This window comes from Cyprinus carpio, chromosome A7 (genome assembly GCF_018340385.1).
Source record: "Cyprinus carpio isolate SPL01 chromosome A7, ASM1834038v1, whole genome shotgun sequence".
Lineage (NCBI taxonomy): Eukaryota > Metazoa > Chordata > Actinopteri > Cypriniformes > Cyprinidae > Cyprinus > Cyprinus carpio.
In genome coordinates this window covers 37,292,965-37,316,542 of record NC_056578.1, presented here as the reverse complement: position 1 = coordinate 37,316,542, position 23,578 = coordinate 37,292,965, and the positions used below count along the sequence as shown (strand labels likewise).

Below are 23,578 nucleotides of genomic sequence, written 5' to 3'. Positions count from 1 at the left end.
ATTGTGGCCAGAAGCAATGCTTTAAAGTTAAAGGGATAGTTCACCCAAAAATGAAAAATCTGTCATTAATCACTCACCCTCATGTCATTTCAAACCCGCAAGACTTTCGTTCATCTTCGGAACACAAATTAAGATATTTTTGACCCTTTAAAATGCCTTGATGGATTTGTTTCTTACAAACATGCTTTTTACTTTACAAGATGTTAATTGATAGACTGGAGTGGTGTGGATTACTTATGGATTATTGTGATGTTTTATCAGCTGTTTTGACTCTCATTCTGACAGCACCCATTCACTGCAGAGGATTCATTGCTGAGCAAGTGATGTAATGATAAATTTACAAACTCATCTGCATCTTAGATGGCCTGAGGGTGAGTACATTTTCAGCAAATTTTCATTTTTGGGTTTCTTGTCTCATCACATTTAGTCATGAATTATGCAAATTATAGCCGTTATTTTCAACTCAAGTAGTTTGCATAATTGTACGTTACTGTCCATAAAATATCTCTCAGAAAAAAGGTATAAACGTTGTCACTGGGGCGGTACCTTTTCAAAAGGCACACCTTTGTACCTAAAGAGTACATACTGGTACCTTAAAGGTACATATTAGTACCTAAAGGGACCAAAAGTGTACCTTTTGAAAAGGTACCATCCCAGTGACAGATTTTATACCTTTTTTTCAGAGAATGTAAAATAATTGTCAAATATTAAATGTATGCTACTTACATCTAAGCTCACACTCTTTCACTGTGAACACTAAAGCCCGCCTTCTTTGATTTGATTGGCCACTTCAATCATTTTATCACTGACGACTGCTGTTAGACCACTGAGGCAGACCAGCCTAAAAATGTAACTTTGAAAACTTTTTGTTATCCTAACAACAAACAGAATGTAATGGAGTACAACAGAGCAACAGAACATCACACAGTATTAAAAGGAGCAATTTGACCATTTCTAATTATTACTCAATGTCTATGTGGTTAGAGCCCTGGTGAAAATATTGTTATTCCAGAAAAGTGAAACTTTACGTTTGAAAATCCGCCCTGATCTGTACCCAGAATTTGTTCACAGAGACAAAAGGTAACCTCAGATCAGCCTACAATGAGCTCAGTTTGGCACTGGCTTTCACCTTCTGGGATTCCCCTCCCACAGGAGTCTGAGCGCCCGGCGTTGTGCCCACTTCCCTCACTCTCAAATAATACTCAAATAATGCACCTGATCAAGAGTCACAGCACTGGGATGGAAAGACAGTGCCAATCCTGTGACTTGTTGGTCAACTATTACATATAAACATCATTAAGGTTTTTGAAAAATAATTAAAGTACTAAATGAAATCTGAAGGCTTTTTAAGCAGTAAAATTTCTTCAGCTTTGTTTATATAAATGAGGAGCCATAGGACAGCACATGCTGCCTCTAAGAAACCACTCTGAACTCTTTTATTTTCAAGAATGAGCCACGGAGTGACCTTACATTAGTGTGTTCCCTGGTGTTACTGTATGTGCCAGTTTGAGCCTGGTGAGCTTGAGCTTGTGAGGACTATTAGTCTCTTGTCAGACACATCAGAGCACATGTAGTCTCTGACTTTATCAGGTTCCGGCTGGTGCTTCTGTTCTGCTTTTTGAATATAATGATCTGGGTTACTCTGTAACTTTAATTAAAGGCATGCAGCTGACAGGACAAAAAAAAAAAAAAAAAGAAACAGGATATATTATCTTTCCCATAACCTATTAAATACTGTTTCACATAGCTATGTGGTTGCTAGGGTGTTCTGGATGTTTGCCAGAATAGTTCACTGCTGAAGTTGCTAGGATGTACTTGGTGGTTGCCAGGTCATTGTTATGGGGTTGCTAAGGTACTCTGGGTGGTTGCCAGTAGGGCTTTCCCAGACTAAAAATTGTTTTAATTGACTAGCAGTCGTTAATTTAAACCATTGTTCGACTAATCGCACATTTATATTAATCTGAGTTCTTATATGGTGGGTTGGCCTTTAATATATAGCGTATTCTGAGCTCAAGTGCAAATATAAACGCATGCCGCAAAGCACCAGCAAAAGAAATGATGTGAATGTGTTGGGGAAAAAAATAGGAAGGAGATATTTTAATTATTTATTACTAAACTAGTTTTTTCTGAGTCAGTGTCGGCCGCACAGATGAAGCTGATGATGCTGACTTGCCATCTCCGCAGTACAGTCACACGCCTTTAGTGAGAAATGTACCTCATATGGATTACATAATCAGAGAGCATTTGTTTCGAGTTTTAAAGTAGACATTTCAAGTTTTCTATAGACAGGAATGCACATTAGTGGTGTGCAACTGCACATGCACAACCAAAACAAAAAATGCGCTGTGTAAATAAGTTATAAGTCAGACAAGTTCAGTACTCATTTGCATAGTGACATGGTTGACAGCTGTTAAAGCATAATCACCATTTTAGATCGGCTAAATGTAATGCGCTGTAAGATTTCCATTCAAACTGAAAGCATAAATCTAAGCTATGCGCTGCCGATTTCAGAGCAGAGCGAAAACACTGTGACATTTCATTCACTGGCACACTTCACTCAGCAGTGCTCAAACTGGCAACACATATACTTACTTGCTGGCAACCCACCAAAATTAAAGCTTGCTGATTTTAGGTTTGAAAATTCTGAAAATTAATGTTAAAAAAAAAATGAAAATGTAAATATTAGCACTATATTTTATTGCACTTTATTTATTATTTTATTTTAAAAATGAAGTGAAATAATACTATTATTACTATTATTAGTTATTTTATTTTTTTAGAGTTATATTTAATGGGTCACACTATGTGCAGTGTGAGCACCAAACCAAATCTCCAGGTGCTCTCATGAGAACCAAACTGGAAAACGTATGAGCATCCATGTCTAAAGATATAGTTCTCATGTCTGAGGAAAGTAATCTGTATGCTAAGTTTCGGTTCATTTTTGTGATGCTATCCAGTTCATGGAGATTTTTTTTTTTTTACATTTGTTTTGTTGATATTATGAGTGTAAAAAAAAGTAGACACTTTACAGTTTTGAATGATGTAAAGTCGCAACCACTTACATGTTTCAGTTTCAAATGATAAGCCATATTTGTGGTCGATGAATGACAAAATGGCAAATGTTTGGATTCACTGGACGATATAAAGCAATTACCAAAAGGATCAACCGTTAATGATCTGTCCATCACGGACATGTACAGTTTTTCTTCTGTGACTAAGTGACCATTTTTAGTCTATTTTGCACCAAAATTTTGGTTGACAAAAGCCAAAAGTATACTGCGGCCATTTGTGTTCTACGTCGGTTTACACACTGTCTGCGTGATGTAATTTTCATCATCAGACATGTCCACAGAAAATCACCGCTTGCCACTATACTGTGTGAGTGAACACAAAAAAAGAATACCTGGGCCTTAAGCCTCTTCTCGCCAACTAACGTTTAGTCAACTATGAGGGTGGAGCCTGAACTGATGTCTACAGGTGTGTGTATCAGCTATTTTACAACAAGTTTGAATATGGCTTGTCAACAATTTATCAGAATTTACAATCTGGTTTATGGTTTTATTTAAATTGATTTTTACATAAATACTTAGGCACTTCCCAATGAATAAGATTAGAGTGCTTTACTTGTTCTTCCAATGTAAATCAGAGAGCGCTTCACAAAAATCAAACAGTGCTTTCAGTAGCACAGTACTGCCTGTCCTCATCCCATGAGATCTGCACAGAGGAATCTGAAGAGCTTTCAAGAAGCCTGTGATTAGAAAGAAATTAAAGTGTGTATATAGACTCCCAACACTCAGAGGTCTGCTTTTGATCTGTTCATGGAGAGGCCTTTGTCCCACTCCAACAAAACAAAGTTTGCACTGAGAGTTGCTACATACAAGAGCTGTTACATACAAGAAGACAGCAACTGAAGAAAATAAGTACTGCTAGCTTTCAACTATAGCTATGTATAAAATGTTTTATACATTTTTTTTTTTAAATTGTGACTATAACAATTCATATTTTTTAAATATCCAAATCAGAATAAAGATAACAGAACACATTTGTTCATATTACATCAGATAGAGATCTCTCATAATATATATATATATATATATATATATACACATATATATATATATATATATATATATATATATATATATACATATATATATACACATATATATATATATATAATATATATTATATATATATATATATATATATACATATATATATATATATATATATATATATATATATATAATATAATATATATATATATATTATATATTATATATACTATATATATATATATATATATATATATATATATATATATATATATATATATATAATATTTTATTTTTTTTTTTGCCGGGCGCTCAGGTAATTTGCAGACACTTGTTAAACTTTTTTTTTTTTACATTTAATAAAATTATTATATATATAATAATGAATAATGACCTGTAAATGTCATAGAAAAATATGTTCAAATATCCAGCGATACCATGTGATATGAAAATTAAATGTGCATACATTATGTTTATGGCTATTGTTAGGAATGTTTTATTAAGATGCAAGCATTTATGTTGCAATGATAGGTTCAAGTCAATATTGTTAATTCATCATTCATAGAGAAGTGCTTTTAAAATGCTGCACTCTGTCCTCATGAAACAGGGTTTATAATATCAGTTTATATAATAATGAGATAAATATATTTATATTGCAAATGCCCCAGAATATGAAGGAGATATGAAATTGCAGGTACTGAAATCTTCATATATTAAAATATTTAAAGGACATTCTACACAATAATATCCTGAACATTTACTCTCTAAAACTGAAATCTCTATAAATAAAAAATATATTTATTAAAAAAAAAATCCATTAAGACTCAATAATCCACTTAGGTTCAGTCATTCAGCCATATAAAAGCACTATATTACACTTACTGAAAAACACTGATCACAAAAGTAGTAAAAGCTATTCACAAGGATATGCTTCAAATACTAGGGTTTATTATAGTATTTTGAGACAATGTGAGTACGAAAATAGACTTAATAATGTGAAGAGGAAAAAGAAAATTACATGACAATATTGTTTTGGGGACACTGGGGTAATATTATGTTGCAAACTGCATTAGGCTCCATGATGAGAGATTGTCACTCTACAAAATAAAGAACACAGCAGCATTAATAGTGTTGATGAGTCCCCAAGGATTCAGCTTAATGGGAAATAAACAGAACTCAACCGTCAACATCTTAAAGGAATAGTTCAATACGTCTAGGAACTGGGAATCCACCATAAAAGTAGTTTAGTTTAGTTTAGTTTATTTATAAAGCACATTTAAAAACAACAGGAGTTGCAACCAAAGTGCTGTACAACAAATATAAAACAAAGTAAAAACATACCCAATCAAGACGGACAAAGGGAGAAATAAAATTTTACACCCTCAAACTGAACTAAAACATACAGAATAAAAACAGGTTTTCAAAGAGGATTGTTCCAGAGCCTAGGAGCTGCCACAGCAAAAGCCCGGTCGCCTTTAGTTTTAAAATGTGAACGAGGGACTGAGAGGTGAAATTGGCTAGATGACCGAAGAGATCTAGAGGTGGAATGCGGAATGAGAAGAGTACAAATATACTGGGGAGCACAACCATGAAGAGCTTTAAAAACAAAGAGCAAAATCTTTAAATCAACACGGAATTTGATCGGGAGCCAGTGTAGGGAGGCGAGTACTGGGGTAATGTGCTCACGTTTTCTAGTGCCAGTCAATAATCTGGCTGCCGCATCTTGCACCAACTGCAATCGTTGCAGAGAAGATTTAGGGAAACCCAGATAAAGTGAGTTGCAGTAATCCAACCTTGAAGTTATAAATGCATGAATTACTGTTTGAAGGTCCTTCATGGAAAGCATCCTCTTGATTCTAGCAATTGATCTTAATTGAAAGAAACTGCTTTTCACAACAGCACTGATCTGCTTATCAAAAGACAACGTAGGATCAAAGACAACGGCAAGGTTTCTAACACAGTCGTGTACATTTGATGACAGAGGGCCAAGCAGCTTGGCAATGCCAGACAACACAGTTGTTGGACCAAAAACCATTATTTCAGTTTTATCCTTATTCAACTGTAAAAAAAATTGAAGTCCATCCAGCATTTAATGTCCTGAAGACATGCAACAGATTAGTCATAGAGCAGTTATTGTTTTTAACCGGAAAGTAAAGTTGAGTGTCATCGGCAAAGAAATGATATGATAAATTATGTTTCTGAAAAATATAACCGAGTGGAAGCATATTTAAGGAGAAAAGGAGAGGACACAAAATAGAGCCCTGTGGAACACCATAGGTGATCTGAGCCAGAGCTGAGAAACAATTCCCCAAATTCACAGAAAAAGATCTGTCCTTAAGGTAGGAAGCAAACCAGTTCAGCACAGATCCCTATAAAAAATGTAAAGTAGAATATGTATTCTAAATAATTTCATTCGCACAAGTATCACGAACAATCAAGACTCAAACAAGCAGAAGGTAAGATTTGGCATGGGATTGATTAATAATTATTAATTTCAATAAAATGAGGTTATTTTCTGTCAGCTGCAACATCATACTCTTTTGGATTTTACATTTAGATGAACCATTTTGTGTTAGCTATCCTAATGTTTTCCAAAAGTTTATGTAATATTGTATACTACAACTGAGAGTCAGTGTTTAATATATTTTAAAGGGTTAAGGACACTTTTAACCCTGAATTAAGAAGTTTATACTTTTAATTTTGAAAGGGTACCACTTTTAATCCTGGATTATGAATTTGGAGCACAGTGTGAAATGGATTTCATGTAAATAGTCTGTAATACTATTGCAAATATTATTTTGCATTACAAGCTATCAAACGTTCATCTAACATTTTGGCCATAAAAATATCAGTAACTGCACCAAATTACATATTTTGGGCCTCTGATTAAAACCAGTCATAAAAGTCTCTGAAACTAATATCAAATATGACACCCAACAAAAACACATACAACCTTTTATTTATTTATTTGTTTGCTTGTTTGTCAAGGTTCAGTAAACTGTTCCATTAAAAAAAAAAAAAAATGTTTTTCTGTCCATTATTTTATACGTCAAGCTTTACAAGGTTAATTTTGTTGTCATGCTTTACAAGGTTAATTTTGTTGTCAATTTAATGTTGTCATGTAGTGTGTTTCATGTAGTGTCATGTAGTGTGAAAGCTACTTAAGTTCATACTAACTCAAGAATCCAGGTGCAGCCTTGAGCAAAGAGCATCCTTTTTTCTGTTATGAAAATGCTGTAATGTGCTTAACAACAAGCTGCTTCATAAGTGTGTGGGTGGCTTAGACTTAACAGTATGCAAAAACAGATCATTTTTCTGCTTGTTCAAACTGTGTACAAATGATTAAGTCCTTATTTCTAGTTGCGTCATGCGTCATAATATACTCCCCTGAGCAAATGCTCACTTAGCCATGCAGTATGAGGGGCTAATTGGCCAAAGCCCACAGGCACTGATCAATTAAGCAATCGTCCAGCATTTCCCTGTCCAGCATCATGCTTCAAGATACAGCTCTGCCGTTCCTTTCCACAGGCCTCAGGTCAGTGCTGATCTGAACGTTGTTGCATCTGACTCAAAGTGACTGCCAAGCCACTCTTCTGCCAGGTCACCAGACACCGGCACAGAGCAGGCCCCTGGTTACCACGACAACAGTGCAATGTACAGTGTGATTGAGAAGAAAATGTAACAGAGTGGCTTCTTTTTTGGGCACAGCAGCCAATGAGGTTTGCTGCAGTCACTGACGTGAGACAGCACTACACGCTGAAGTAGAGCTCAATTGAGCATGAATGAAGTGCTTTATGACCAAATGTTCCCAAAGAAAAGGTGCTTGAAAATAGTGATTAGAAAGAATGTCTCAATTAGTGTGGGGGGTGCAATCAGCCACAGTACAAAAAAGCACATGGCAACAAAGAAGGGGAGGGGGTTCTAAAACATCAAGAGTACAAAATAGAGACACACACACACACACACACACACAGAGAGACAGAGTAAGATCAAAGGCTGGGTTTGAGACAGTTTACCAGAAGCCAGAAGACTTAACTAAGAGGCTAAAATCAGATCATAGCCAGATGGTCTTTGGTCTGCATGAAGCCTAATCAAACAATATCAAGGTTAAGGACATTAAAGGGATACTCCACCCCAAAATGAAAATGTTGTCATTAACCACTTATGGAGAGACAAAAAGGGGACCGTTGAAAAAGGAATTATTGGAAAAAAATACATTATTTTTGTTTTCTTTGCTTGCAAAAAGTGATCCCGTCGCTTCATATAACCCAGATTGCACGTCTGATGTCAGATGGAGTATTCTGATGATGACTTTCATACCTTTTATGGGCCTTGACACTGTTATTAACTTGGCAGTCTATGGGACAGACTCAGGCCTCCAGGTTTTCATAAATTGTGTTCTGAAGACAAACTGAGCTTTTACGGGTTTGGAACAATATGGGGGTAAGTGATTAATGACAAAATTTTCATTTTGGGGTGGAGTATCCCTTTAAGGTTTTTGCATTGTAATATTTAATCGCAAAAAGTGATATACATTTTATTATTATTATTATTATATTAATTTATATCATTTTAAAAATGATAATTAATAATAAAAATAACAAAACACACATATCTATCTATCTATCTATCTATCTATCTATCTATCTATCTATCTATCTATCTATCTATCTATCTATCTATCTATCAGTGCTGCCAAACAATTAATCGCGATAAATCACATCCAAAATAAAAGTTTGTTTACATAAATGAGTGTGTACTGTGTATATTTATTATGTATAATAAATATGCATGTATATATTTAACACAAATATGTTGTTTATATACTACATATATTCATATAGTATATAAAATATAATAATATAAATATATAATTGTATATACATGTAAATAATTTTAAAATATATACTGAATGTGTGTGTGTGTATTTATATATACATAATAAACACAGTACACATACATATATTATGTAAACAAAAACTTTTATTTTGGATGTGATTAATTGCTAATATACTTTTTTATATATATATATATTATACATTATATATATATATATATATATAGATAGATATATAGATAGATAGCATAATGAAAATGTATTATTATTATTGTTATTATAATATTTTTTATCTTATTTATATATCTCTTTTTTTCTTTTGATTTCGGGGTGAATATTCTAAATTTTGATGAAGAGAGAAATTATCCAATATCATCATCTCAGGAGGTTTGATCAGTAAATAAACATGAAATTCAGATGAAACACATGCACAAATATCAGTGCCTTGTCAGCTGTATTATTTGCCAGAAAAACTCAGTAAAAATTGAATATTGGTCAGATAACAGCTCTGAACGTTTTTAATGTTCAATTTCACATCAAGAAAGCCATCTTCATATCATGCCGAACTGTAAACACGTAATGAGATTCTGTTCCCTCCTGCTGCTCGCTGACAACATTACAGTCTGCCGAACAAGCATCAGGCCCATTCAAACTGAGGACACGTACCCCCTCAGACTTTTACAGCCAATGGATTTTAAATGTAAAAAATGTCAAAGCTGCTGCCTTCCATAAAATGAACTCCCACCTGTGCCTCTTTTGAAAAAATAGGTGCATGATGGTTCTGGTTTGCCATCTGTGCTCATCCTCAGCTCACTTATTTGTTGCCTCGCTATTCTTCTCCTTTTCTCATTACAAAGCCATTTCTTTCCCTCCTCCTCCCTCATTTTCAGCCCCCCCTCCTTCCATCCCTCTTTCTTACTCTCATTATCAATGCGGGAAGTGTCAGTCTGTGATTAAGGCCACACATGTTGTGTCTTTTGTGTTGTATCTAATCACCTGACACTGGCTGACAAGGATCTAACTGCACAACCATCACCTATCTCAAGCCTTAAAGCGGCCTTCTGCACTGCCTAAAGAACAGGACATGCAGTAAAAGCTTGAGCAAAGTGCTATAATTCAACAGAGAACATTTTGAGTAAACCCAAAGGCTCTTGTCTTTTTTTTTTTTTTTTTTTTGCAAGGGTACTGTTGAAGGAGAAGACCTGTGTCAACAGTGTGAAAGCCAAAGTAATCGAATGATTCATGACAACGTAATGGTCCTTGAATAAAAAAAAAATTACACAAGCATAAACAGGTTTAAAGGAATAGTCCACCCAAAAACAAAAATCTGCTGAATATACTTGTGAATTATTGTGATGTTTTTAGCAGCAGTTTGGACTCTCATTCTGACGGCACCCATTCACTGCAGAGGATCCATTGTTGAGTGAATTTTCACAAATGAATTTCACAAAACGTGTTCCAATAAAGAAACAAACAAACTGATTTTGTATGGTCTGCGTAAGTACATTTTCAGCAAATTTTCATTTTTGGGTGAACTACTGCTTTAAGTTAGCTATTGTTCAGCTGGTATCTCTGCATGGCTAAGCTAGTGCTTAGCTAGTTTGGCTGTTCATCCAGATCTCAAAAGTGCCCAAAATCAATTTTAAATCTACACTGTTAAAAATTAAGGCTCCAAAAGGTGTTAGCCACAAAAGAAAGATTTTTGGTTCTCAAAAGAACCTTTCAGTGAACAGTTTTAAAAAATATAATATAATATAATATAATATAATATAATATAATATAATATAATATAATATAATATACATTTTTTAAACTTTAAAAAAAAAAAAAAAAAAAAAAAAAAAAAAACCTTTTTGCACTTTAAGGAACATTTTATTGCAGTGAAAAAGTTCCACGGATGTTAAAGGGTCCTCATGTATACATGCTAATAAAGAACCATTATTTTTAAGAGTGTAATGGACTAGTCTAACTAGCTTGCTTTATGCGTTTTTTTTTTTCTTTAGCATCTTCAAATCTTGTTCACTAACTGAACTAATAATGTGCACAATACAATGAAGGACAAATTAACACAATTTCACATTTCTTTCCTGCTCTTATTTTTTTTGGAATAGCTCTGTATTCTTGCTGTATTCTCCTACACATAGGCAGCTACTTAACAGCATCTGAAAAGAAATGCAACCTCAAAAAAGCACGTACAAATATTGGATAAAAGACTTTACTTATAATTTACTTGCAACAAATATTTATCTCACCTTTTCCATCAGCTACATTTTTTATTGAGCTAACCACAATCATAATTTTGCTGTCCACTGTTTGGAACATATTTTATGTCAGTGAGTGCTTCTATAATGTGTAGGTATGCAGCTCACTAAGTTTAAAAAAAAAAAAAAAAAAAAAAAAAAAAAAAAATTTAACTAACAGTGTAATGTTTCAGAAATAAAACATTTCAATCGCATTAAAAGGCTACAAAAATAAATTTGTCCAAAAAAAAAACAAAAAAAACCTTTAAGCCTTTAAGGCTTATAGTTCAATGGTGTGGGGCGAACATCAATATTTTGTGAAATATGATGTCATAGAGTAGCATGCCTTGCACAAATGCAACATTCTCTGCGACATGCTAATGTCACCCATACACTGCTTTGAAGACTCTCTAAAAGATCTCACCCGACAAACAGAATTACAGGTGTGTAATGCATAATGGCCTTTTGATTGTTTAGAATTAGCATTTACAGGACACATAATTATTTAGGGATTAAGGGAAATTTGTTTTGGGCAATACCCACATGAATAACATAAAAATCACACAGTCATGTCCTTTGAGCTAGAGTTTAACAGCCTTTAACAGCCAAAGGAACAAAAGTATTTATTTAACGGTTGAATCTAGACCATGGAGTACGAAAGCGTTGACCAGAAGGAAGAAGTTCCACTTCTGAATAAAGATTGGATTCAATGCAGGCATGATTCTGTATGCAAGTGAACCACGACAAGGCAAGAGCCCAAAATGAGTCTTAATTGTATAATGTGTATTATTATAATTATTGTAGCTATTATTATTCAGAATTTAATAGTTGTCTCTTTTTTCAATCCATGAGTTTGAATTTGAACTTGCATTTTCTACTTATGATTTCTTTGTTCTAAAATGAAATTCTGTTTAATCAAACTGTAAGTTTTGATTACATTCTGGATGGTGCTGGACCCTGCTTTGTAGGTTGGACATAACCTTATGTTATTGAACTTTTCCATGCTTTTGTGTCATGAAACAAATGTTCACATGTAATATTGTTGTATTAAAACCACATACCCATGACATTCTGACTAAAAAATAATAAAGCCTGTTAGCCATCTCTTATAAAATATTCTTTCCCGAGCAGTCGTGATACTGCCCAGCACTAAAACATCTGTCAATGATGCATTCTTGTGCTGACAGCCAGCAATTTCCCCCCAAAGCCAGGTAGGAAAACACATAAGCTCAATTTGATAATACACACAAAAAGACAAATGCTGCAATATCCACAAATTCAAAAGTCTGACACATGCTCTCAGTTGATGCAATCAATCAGTGTGATATAAACACTGCACTCAACCAGCTGCAGGGAAACAGGAGGAAATGCGTGAAAGCATTGAGTGAGAAACTGCATCACAGTACGGAGAGAGTCATGCAGAAGACAGCTATTAAAGCTTACTGTATTATATGAGTTCAGCCTAGCATAAAATTTCACATGAGGAGCAGTATTGTTGTTCAGAATATGAGCATGGCTGGGATTCAGCCATAGGCTAAAAAAAGCAAAGGAAAAGGAAATACAATTTGACAGTACAATTCAACTGTGAGTGTCAGTGCTATCGATTTTATAGAATAATAAAAGATCTATTAACAAGCAATTAAAACTAATTATACAAACATGTAAATATCAATACCTTTCAGTAAGAATTCTCCTCCACAATAGACTGTAACAGAATATTTGAATGGTATTTATATTTTAAAAATACCTGCATGTATTTACACCTATGACTAATTTCTATGATTACATCTAGAATTTCTCTGTTGACCCTGCCCCTAATCATTAACCCATACTTAAACCTAACCATAACACAAAACCTGTCTCCAACTTTACGCATATTCCACGGTAAAGAGAAAAATGCAAAATATTGTCATCGTTTACTAACCATTGATTTCCAAACTATTTTTTTTTCCCATACTATGGAAGTTGATGGCTACCGTCTACTGTTTGCCTACCAACAATCTTCAAAATGTCTTCTTTTGTGTTTAACAGCTGAAAGAAACTCGCACAGGTTTGAAATAATTTAAGGTTGAGTAAATGATGACAGAATTTTCATTTTTGGGTGAACTATCCCTTTATTAGCAGCAAAAGTGTTATACAATGATCACAATAAGCACACTGTAGTTAAAAACATCACATTGGGACTAAATTATTTTTATTTCTGCTTTTTCTTTACAATCCACACTCAGCATCTTGGGCTTAACTGGGACCTGGACTCGTCCAGAAGACTCAGCAACCCCAGCTGCTCTGTCTAACAATTTATTTTTCTCTCACACCCCCCCTCAGTTTGGCCGGGGTGGGGGCACTGGTCTGCTCATTTCTAACAATTGAAAATATTCAACTCACTCTCCTCTATGCAATTATAACTAATTTGAATCTCATGTGATCACTGTAACAGCTCCTATAAAACTCCAGGTTGTGGTAATTTACCGCCCTCCTGGGCAAATTCTATCCACCTTCCTAGAGGAGCTGGATGGGCTGCTATCCTCATTCCCAGGGGATGGCAGTCCACTTTTACTCATTGGCGACTTCAACATTCATCTGGACAAGCCTTATGCTACAGACTTCCATTCACTCCTTACATCATTTGATCTCAAAAGACTTACCTCTACAAGCACGCACAAATCATGCAACCAACTTGACTTAATTTACACATGCAATTGTATTGCAGAAAACATTTTGTTAAAAACCCCTACATATCTCTGACCATTTCTTCATTACATTTAAACTACATTTTGCTATCTGTGTGCCACCATCCCCTATACCAGTTACTTTTAGACAAAACCTACGCTACCTTTCCTCCTCCCATCTTTCCTCCATAGTATCCTCCTCTCTTCCCTCACCTACCCATTTCTCATCTCTGAATGTGAATGCAGCAACTGACACTTTATGGTCTACTTTAACCTCTTGTCTAGACGATATTTGTCCTCTCTCTTCCAGGCCAGCATGGGCTTTCCCCTCTAGCCTCTGGTTATCTGATGTTCTACGTGAGCTTCGGACCAAACTCAGGGCAGCAGAGAGAAAATGACGCAAATCAAAAGATCCGTCAGACCTGAGTATGTATCAGTCTTTGCATACTGCCAAATCTTCATACTTCCACAACAAGATCAACAGGTCTCCAGACACACATACTGTAATCTCTTCAAAACATTAAATTCTCTCCTCCACCACCTCCCACCACTTCTATAACAGCTGATGATTTCGCCACATTCTTCACAGACAAAACCAGAACAATCAGTAATCAATTCTCAGCCCCACACCCACTGCTAAAAATCCCATCTTCTCCTTCTGTCCACTCACTGAGGCAGAAGTATCAAAACTTCCCCTCTCCAGCCATCTTACAACATGCCCTCTAGACCCAATCCCCTCACACCTTCTCCAAGCAATCTCTCCTACACTCTTACCAGCACTCACACACATTATCAACACATCTCTCCTCAAAAGCACCTTCCCCACTGCATTCAAGCAGGCTCGGGTAACCCCACTGCTCAAAGAAACTACATTAAACACTTCACTTAAAGATAGCTACAGACCTGTCTCTCTCCTTCAATTCTTAATGAAAAACCTCGAAAGAGTTTCAGCAGCGGCCATTCAACTGAGACTGCAGTACTGTCAGTCACGAAAGCCCTGTGAACCGCAAAAGTCTGCCCTCTCATCACTGGGCATCACAGGGATTCCACTTCGCTGGTTTGAATCCTATCTCACTGGTAGGTCTTTCAGGGTGGCTTGGGGAGGCGAGGTATCCAAAGCACATCAATTTGTCACTGGGGTTCCTCAGGGATCAGCTCTTGGACCCCTCCTCTTCTCCATATACACAACATCACTGGGTCCCATCAAACAGGGACATGGCTTCTCTTACCATTGCTATGCTGATGACACACAGCTCTATTTTTCATTTCAACCAGATGATCCAACGGTAGCTGCACGGATCTCAGGCTGCCTGGCAGACATTTCGGCATGGATGAAAGAATATCACCTACAGCTCAACCTGGCAAAGACTGAGCTTCTTGTCTTCCCTGCCACTCCAACTCTACAGTATGATTTCTCCATCCAGCTACATTCTTCTACAATTACCCCATCAACTTCGGTCAGAAATCTTGATATAACCTTTGATGACCAGCTGACCTTCAAAGACAACACTGCAAAGACTGCTCGATCTTGCAGGTTTGTTCAGGCCCTTTCTAACGGAGCATGCTGCACAACTTTTGTCTAGGCCCTTGTCATTTCTAGGCTGGACTACTGCAATGCTCTTCTGGCTGGACTTCCATCAAGCACAATCAAACCTCTACAAATGATTCAGAATGCAGCGGCACGACTGGTCTTCAACGATCCCAAAAGAGCCCATGTTACACCTCTCTTTATCTCCTCGCACTGGCTACCGGTTGCGGCTCGCATCAAGTTCAAGACATTGATGCTTGCATATAGAACAGCCACAGTCTCAACACCCTCAACACAGTATATATATCCCCTCCAGAAGTCTGAGATCCGCTAGTGAGTGACGCCTCGTGGTACCATCACAGAGAGGCTCAAAATCACTTTCCAGAACATTCTTGTTCACCATTCCTGACTTGTGGAATAATCTTCCCACCCCTATCCAGAATGCTGAATCCCTGAAAATTTTCAAGCGACAGCTGAAAACTCATCTCTTTCGAGGCTACTTGACTTTATCGTAAAAAAAAAAAAAAAAAAATTCTTTCTCTTTATTTTGTTCCTTCTCTTTCTAGCTTTTACTTATTCAAACAATGCCTTAAACTTGGTATTACAAGCACTTCCTGTGTCTGTTTGCCTCTTTAAGAAAGTGAAAAAGTGAGAAAGTGACGTGACATACAGCCAAGTATGGTGACCCATACTCAGAATTCATGCTCTCCATTTAACCCATCCAAAGTGCACACACACAGCAGTGAACACACACACACCGTGAACACACACCCGGAGCAGTGGGCAGCCATTTATGCTGCGGCGCCCGGGGAGCAGTTGGGGGTTCAGTGCCTTGCTCAAGAGCACCTCAGTCGTGGTATTGCCGGCCCACAACCTTAGGGTTAGGAGTCAAACTCTCTAACCATTAGACCACGACTTCCCACTATTCTTTAAGAATCTTTGGATAAAAGCGTCTGCAAAATTACTAAATGTAAATGTAAATTTAATTTAATTTAATTTATTTGGGATATTGTTCTTCTGTGGTCTAAATCATATGCCTATTTCATCTCTAAACTTACATCTCTATGTAATATGTGAACATGAATGACAGATGCTAGTAGATGAATTAAGAAATCTCAAGTCTTGTCCTTGTTGTTATCTGATAAAAGTGATGTGAATCAAATTCATTTCAAAGCAAGGGAGACTTATTTGTGGCTACTGACTTAATTTGATTTACTTTTCAATACTTTTCTTTTTATTTCTTTTTGTTAATTTTGGACCCTGTGGCTGACAACTACAACTGGCAAGATTTCATTTGGACTGTGAGAGCTTGAGGACTATACTGCAATGCCAGGAACATAAATATGACATTTTTAATATGAGTAAAAAATTTAATTTCATTAAAGTGTTTAGTTAAATACTAATCAGTTGATCAATATATTTTTTTGTTAAAACGATTAATTAAATTATTCGGTTTAATTCTATCAAATTATCTGCAATTTAAGTCCCAAACTTTTTGGTCCCAAATTTTGATGCAAACACACAATATTCCTGAAAATTTGTAACATATAAAGTAGAAATGTATTCAGTAATACTAACAGGCTAAATGTTAAAGCAGTGATATAAGTTCAACATTACATCACTGCTTAATACTTACCGCTTATGTGAGATACACTGGTTTATTAAATATCATTTATTTTTATCACAAGGCTGATTTTAACACTCTGACATCTTGGGTTAAATTTGATATCTTGAGTTAGCTTTACTCACCATTAGTCTATTAATGGTGCAGTTCAGCATGCCAGATTTTGCAAGAAAAACAAGCAACCAGAATAAGCAAGATAAGATCAGAATTTTATTTTTTTATTTGGGACATTGGATTTGTTTATGGATAATTTTTTAGATTTACTGATTTGATACACACTATCTTTCAAAAGATTGGGGTTGGTTAGATATGTTTAATGTTTTTGAAAGAATTCTCTTCTTCTCACCAAATCTTTTTGAAAATTTATTTGATAAAAATACAATAAAAACAGTAATATTGTGAAATATTATTACAATTTAAAATAACCATTTTTTTTCCCCCCAAATATAGTTTAAAATACAATTTATTTCTGTGAAGGTGAGGCTGAATTTTCATCAGCCATTATTCCAGTGTTCAGTTTAACAGTATCCTTCAGAAATCATTCTAATATACTGATCTGGTGCTCAAGAAACATTTCTTTATATTATCAACAAAAACAGTTGTGGCAGTTAGATTTTTTATAGACATCATGATGCATTTTCTGGTTTCTTTGATTAACAGAAAGTTCAAATGAACAGCATTTATTTGAAATTGAATTTGTTTGCAATAATCAAAAATACTATACTGTAAACATTAATTATAAACTGTTTACAAATGGAAGGGGAAACATGGGATGAATGAAAAAAAAGCTATGGCACCAGCATGGCCAAAATAAAGGGAAATAGCAACACTTATGGCACACATGTGCATTCCTTATTCTAAAACTAAGTATAGTATAGTATAGTAAAGTATCTAAGGAGAAGTAAATTGCAGCTGCATAATTCAAGAAGCAAAATGTGCCGCCACACCACACAGGAAATCACACACTTTCCATAATTTTCAATATTAATAATGCAATAATCACTCCATGTGTTGTCAATCAATTCTAAGAGACTTCTGCAATGTGAATGAAGCGTATCACACAGAGCTTAGTAAAACACAGGCAGGTTTGACCACAGACTGCTACTCTGTTGGGTTTCACAGAGGGAGGGCTGTCTGGTTGTGTAGGAAGAACAGAACAACATAAACCAGCCGTAATCAAAGCAAAAAGATGCACCAGGCCTGGACTGCCCACCAATCATCTGATAGTCCGAGACAGCAGCTGATCACATGCAGGAACAGAGGTTGGCATGCGTCTTACTTTTCAAACCTTAAAAGCCAAGCTTTCAGGGCTTCAGGGAATTCAATTTCCAGGGATTTAGAGGAGGTACATTTATTGCTTGACTGATGACAGAAACCTGAAGTGAAGTCACACTGACAAGCCGAGCACAAAGAAAGTGATTCAAACTATAAATATAAAATGAGCCACTGTGTTTATTGGATCAATGAAATTAATATCAACATTAGATCACAATGGAATGCTTCAAACTGAAATAATTCACATTAAAATGTAAAATGGGTTGTGAATGGCAATTCACACTGACTTTAAGGTGACTTATTTTGACATATGTTTAGATTTCATAGAGATCATATCATGTATTTTTCTTTACTGCTTTTATCATGATCTAAAAACAGGCAAAATTTAGTTTTTACTCTCTCTTAACCTTACAGGTTAAACCTCTCTGAATTAAATGGGCCATTTCTAAACTGCTTTGTACCTTTAAGGCTTCTATGTAAATACAGTCTGTTACGATTGGGCTGCTTCTTGCATGTGAGATGAATAACAATGTGATTTTTAGTTAGTAAAATATGCAAGTACAGACACACTACCGATCAAAAGTTTGGAAATATTTTAGATTTGATTTTATAACGTCTTTGAAAGAAATCTCTCATGCTCACCAAGGCTGCATTCATTTGATCAAAAATATAGTAAAATCAGTAATATTGTAAAATATTGCGAATTTAAAGCCCTGTATTCTCTTTGAATATATTTTAAAATATAATTTATTCCCATGATGTAAACAGAATTTGCAACATCATTACTACAGTCTTCAGTGTCACATGATCCTTCAGAAAATCATGCTAAAATGCTGAACTAGGGCTCAAGAAACAAAAACTTTATTTACAGTTTTTACTATATACTGGATCAAATAAATGCAGCCAAAGTGAGAGTAAGCGACTCCTTTCAAAAACATTACAAAATCTTCATCATTCCAAACTTTGGAACAGACAAATTTGACTGCGTATGAAAGCGCTGTCTCTTACCTCCTCAAGCGCCCAAAGGGAATCAACAACAGGCTTGATCTTCTTTTGGTCGTAAAGTGAAAGAAGTTTTTGCACTGCTGTCTTGACTTGGTTACACCCTCCCTGCTTGAAGAGGAGGTTCAGGAGCGAGAATCCAGCCATGACTTTATTCTCCTCATAGAGTTTGATAGGGTTCACCTTCTCAACCTGCCACCACTGTGAGATAAAGAGACATTATTGAACAATGATAACAGACCACCAAACCTTCAAAACATGAAACAGTTACATCATGTACCAACACTTAAGATGTTTCAATTTTATGGAAAACAGACATTAAACTCCACTCACAGATTTAGCAAAACTGAAGAAACTTTTTGTCTCTCCTGTCACCATGTTTGATGAACCTGGAAATATGTTCACAAAGATACATTTTAACACTGTATGTATGCATGTATATTTATCAGAAGCTTTTTTAAAGGTGACATAAAAAAAGTTTGCGTATGTTTTTTTTTTATTGATTATCATATTTGATACATCATGAGTCATAAAGTATGATATAGGAGAATATGGAGCTCACATCTGAGGAAGAAAAACACTTCTATTTTATTCAGAGGCCTGAAACGGAGCAAAAAATTGGTGCAATTGCTGATATTTTTATGGTGAAAAAAGTCAAATGAAATTCTGATAGCTTGTAAATGTAAATCAATGAGATCTTCATAACAGTATAACAGAGTACTTATGCATATGTTGTCACTCTATGTCTCTTAATAATTTGTGTTTGGAAGATGATGTTTAATTTTTATTTTTTATTTTTTGATCAAAGCTGCAGTTGCTATTGTGGAGGCAAAACATATAATTCACTACAATGATGACTGAATAAAATATGAACAGTAGGCTTTATAGGGTTAATTTGCAGAGTCAAGTCAACTATAAGTAAACCACTAATATGTTGACTGATTTTTCTGACGAGTGTAACACTGTGTCTCTGTAAAGGCTTCAAAACATTGCTTGTTTGAGCATCTCAACAAACCCGACACACCACTATTGACTATCAAGCTATCTGAGCAATGGCAGATGGGGAATATTCAGACAACCTGTCAGAAAACAATCATTACTTTTGCAGGTGCAAGTGGCTCAAAAATATCACATTTAATTTTTAATGGTTATGAGATGTTGTAAGATACAAAGTACAATCTTGGCGTATGAAGCAATAAAACATGGCACTATTACAGCAATGCCAAATGGCTCTCTTATTAATAAGGTCCATCTAGAATTATGATGACTGATTCATTTATTTGGCAGTAATGTGTTCTTGAACCAAAATTTTACATTATCTCTGCTCTGTGGTGTCCCTTCTAATTAAATATTCCTAATGGACAAGAAAGCTAAGGGAATTGAAGTAATTAAAGTTGCAGGCAATATCTTTTATGTGAATTATGTGATTAACCTCAATTTCCTGTTAGCCACCAGGAATGTGTGTCTAGTGACTGCTTTTAAATGAGGGTCAGAAGGTCACAAATGAACCTTTTGGATATTTCCAACACAGGGGGAATGACATCTTACTACTATTTTTTTTTCTACAATCCATGACCATTGCATGATGCAATAGTTACCAAAAATGAAAGTTCTGTCATCATTGGTCATCACCATTTAATACAGAATGCAGATGGTTGAATGATGTGTTATATTTTGTTTATCAAACAATCTATCATAGCTTCAGAAGAACTGAAATATAGTGCATGAGGCAAATTAAACACTGTTGAAAAGAACTGCACTTGATTGAATTGAATATGCACTTGTTGTGTATGTAAAACCTAAAAAATAATATATATTTTTAAAATATTGTACTTGCAGATAATATAACATTGATGAAATATAAGGTCACTTATGTGTACTTAAAGAGTGTACACTGTCTCCTAACAAACTTAAGTATCAAATTATAATTTGTAATGTCACATTAAAAAAATGTGTAATTACAATTGTATTTCAATACGTGACATAGAAATGTCACTAGAATATTTCAGTTAACCATAAATGTTTTTCAGTACATTCATCATTACATTAAACCCATATTTCAAAGACAGTAGCAGTAATTATTAAACTATATAAAGATGTACTTGCGTATTACTTAAATGGGTCAAAAAGCACTCTAAATTTAACAAATTTAAACTAAAATATCATAGTAAATAACATGCAGTTAAGTGTCTGAAAATATTACATTTAGTTTGCACTTAAGTATTTTCCTTTAATGTATATCACTTCTCTCATACGTCCTCTTTTTAAAGGTTTTTTGAACATGAAAAATGCCTTTTCACAAGGGAAGATCTTTTATAGTACCATAGGACCAATTCTTGCTATTAACTAGTTGTTTATTAGCATGCATATTACTTGCATATTGGCTGTTTATTCATAGTTATTAAGCACATATTATGCCTTACTCTGCGTGACCATATTCTAGACAGGAAGTCATACTGACTTTTCATTTTGTGTGCATTTTTTTTTCTTCACATCTTTGAAATGTTTAATTCATTTCAGTATTATGTAAATGCTCTTCCATCTGTTTGTACCAACCATACAGGATGTACGTTCCCATGGGCTTGAGCAAAGTTAGGCCTTTTCCTGTGTTCTCCCCACACAAACAGTCCAGTACAATATCTACTCCATCTGGAGATATCCTGCAGAAGAAAAGAGACACCATTAACCATATTGCTCCTCTAAGCACTGGTAGGCTGCTTAAATGGGGGCCTCTGAAAATTTGGAATATTAATAATACCCTAATATTGAATATTGTTCAGTGTCTCAGCTGATAAGGAATGAGAGGTACAGTCTGTCTTTATAAACATGGGCTCTAATGCGTTCCTGTCTTCATGGTTCTTGGACCGCTTACAAAGATTACCATTAGGAGGTCTTGTGATGCCCGGGGTCCTGCCTATTGTGGAAGCGAGACCAATTTAATTTTGCTTTGCCCATGATCCTGACTGGAATGTGGAACCACAGAGATGAAAAGAGTGCTAATCTCCTCTCTCATACTCAATTTACGTGAATTAATTTGAACATATACATGCACCAAGATCAAATCACTTCAATAAAACATATTTTGTTAGAATAACACAAAAATACCAAATACTACCATAGTTTTCCAAGTATAAACCAAGGTAGCAATATGCGGTTTACAAATGAAATCCACCATAGGAATTGTTACACAAAAGCACCTGTATCTTGAAAATAGTAATATTAAACCAAAATAACATTTCCTCAAATTTGTTGCGGCAAGCTTTGAATGAGTCAGTTTCTGCACATTTTCTGGCTTTGTTCAACCAAAAACATGCACCAAGGTCAAATCACTTTTATAAAACATATATTTTGTTATAATAAAACTAACACAAAGCATAATGTACTACCATTCAAGATTTCAACCAAACTATGTTGTGTATTTTAGAATTACCATGGTCTTACCATAATACCTTTTTTGTAAGGGAAACCAAAAAAATAGACAAAACATGCTTTAGAGATCCACCATAGGAAACGTTAGACAACAGTCCATAAATGTACAAAAAATTGTTTCCTCAAATTTTTTGCATTTGGCTCTGACTGAATCAGTTGCTGCACATTTTCTGGCTTAGTCTGAACATAAACATGCATTAAACCACTTCAACAAAAATACATATTTACCAAGTACTATTCTAGACACAAACCAAGAAAATGTTGTTGTTGCTGTTATTAAATTTTAGAATTACCGTGATATTTTTACCATTACTGCACCATGGTCTTGCTACAGTACTTTTTTTTTTTTTTGTAAAAGCAACCAATACAAAATGAACAAAAGATGCATTACAGTTGAGATCCACCATAGGAACTTTTAGACACCAGCCCTTAAATCTTCTACAAAATAATGTTTACTCAAGTTTGTTAGGGCTGGCTCTGAATGAGTTAGTTGCTGCACATTTTCTAGCTTTGTGTGGTTGATCAGAAGGACATACAGGTGCCCCTCCCCATACTACTAAACACTACCTTCCCATCTGCTGGGTGTTGCCATGGGGACTGGAGCCATGCAGGTTTAGAGGAGGTACTGGTGACGTCCGCCTTCTCAGACTTGCACTGGCCTCCCAGTATGACTCATTTTTTATATTCTCATCACCTAACCAATCCCGCTTCTCTACGCTCATTTACTTTTTACGTAACGACAAATGCAGCATTTGTGCTTACTTCTTAACTTCTGGAACGCAGTCGATGTTTCTGTCAAACAGATGAGTGACTGAATGCTTTATGGCTTCGTGCTTGAAGGGCGAGGCGGTCCCAAACACAGTGACGTTCGGGACAGTGGAACAAAGTTGAGCGACTGCTTGACCCTAAAATGGAAAAA

The 23,578-nt window shown here is 35.3% G+C and overlaps 1 protein-coding gene across 1 annotated transcript in view; it reads right to left on the bottom strand.

Annotated features, from left to right (window-relative positions):
* Positions 1-23,578, bottom strand: part of LOC109107541 (synaptic vesicle membrane protein VAT-1 homolog-like) — a 33,394-nt gene that overhangs the window by 7,168 nt on the left and 2,648 nt on the right. The window contains 4 exon segments of the mRNA XM_042761039.1: positions 19,237-19,431; positions 19,564-19,619; positions 21,787-21,890; positions 23,422-23,564. Coding sequence (XP_042616973.1) covers positions 19,237-19,431; positions 19,564-19,619; positions 21,787-21,890; positions 23,422-23,564 — 498 coding nt within the window.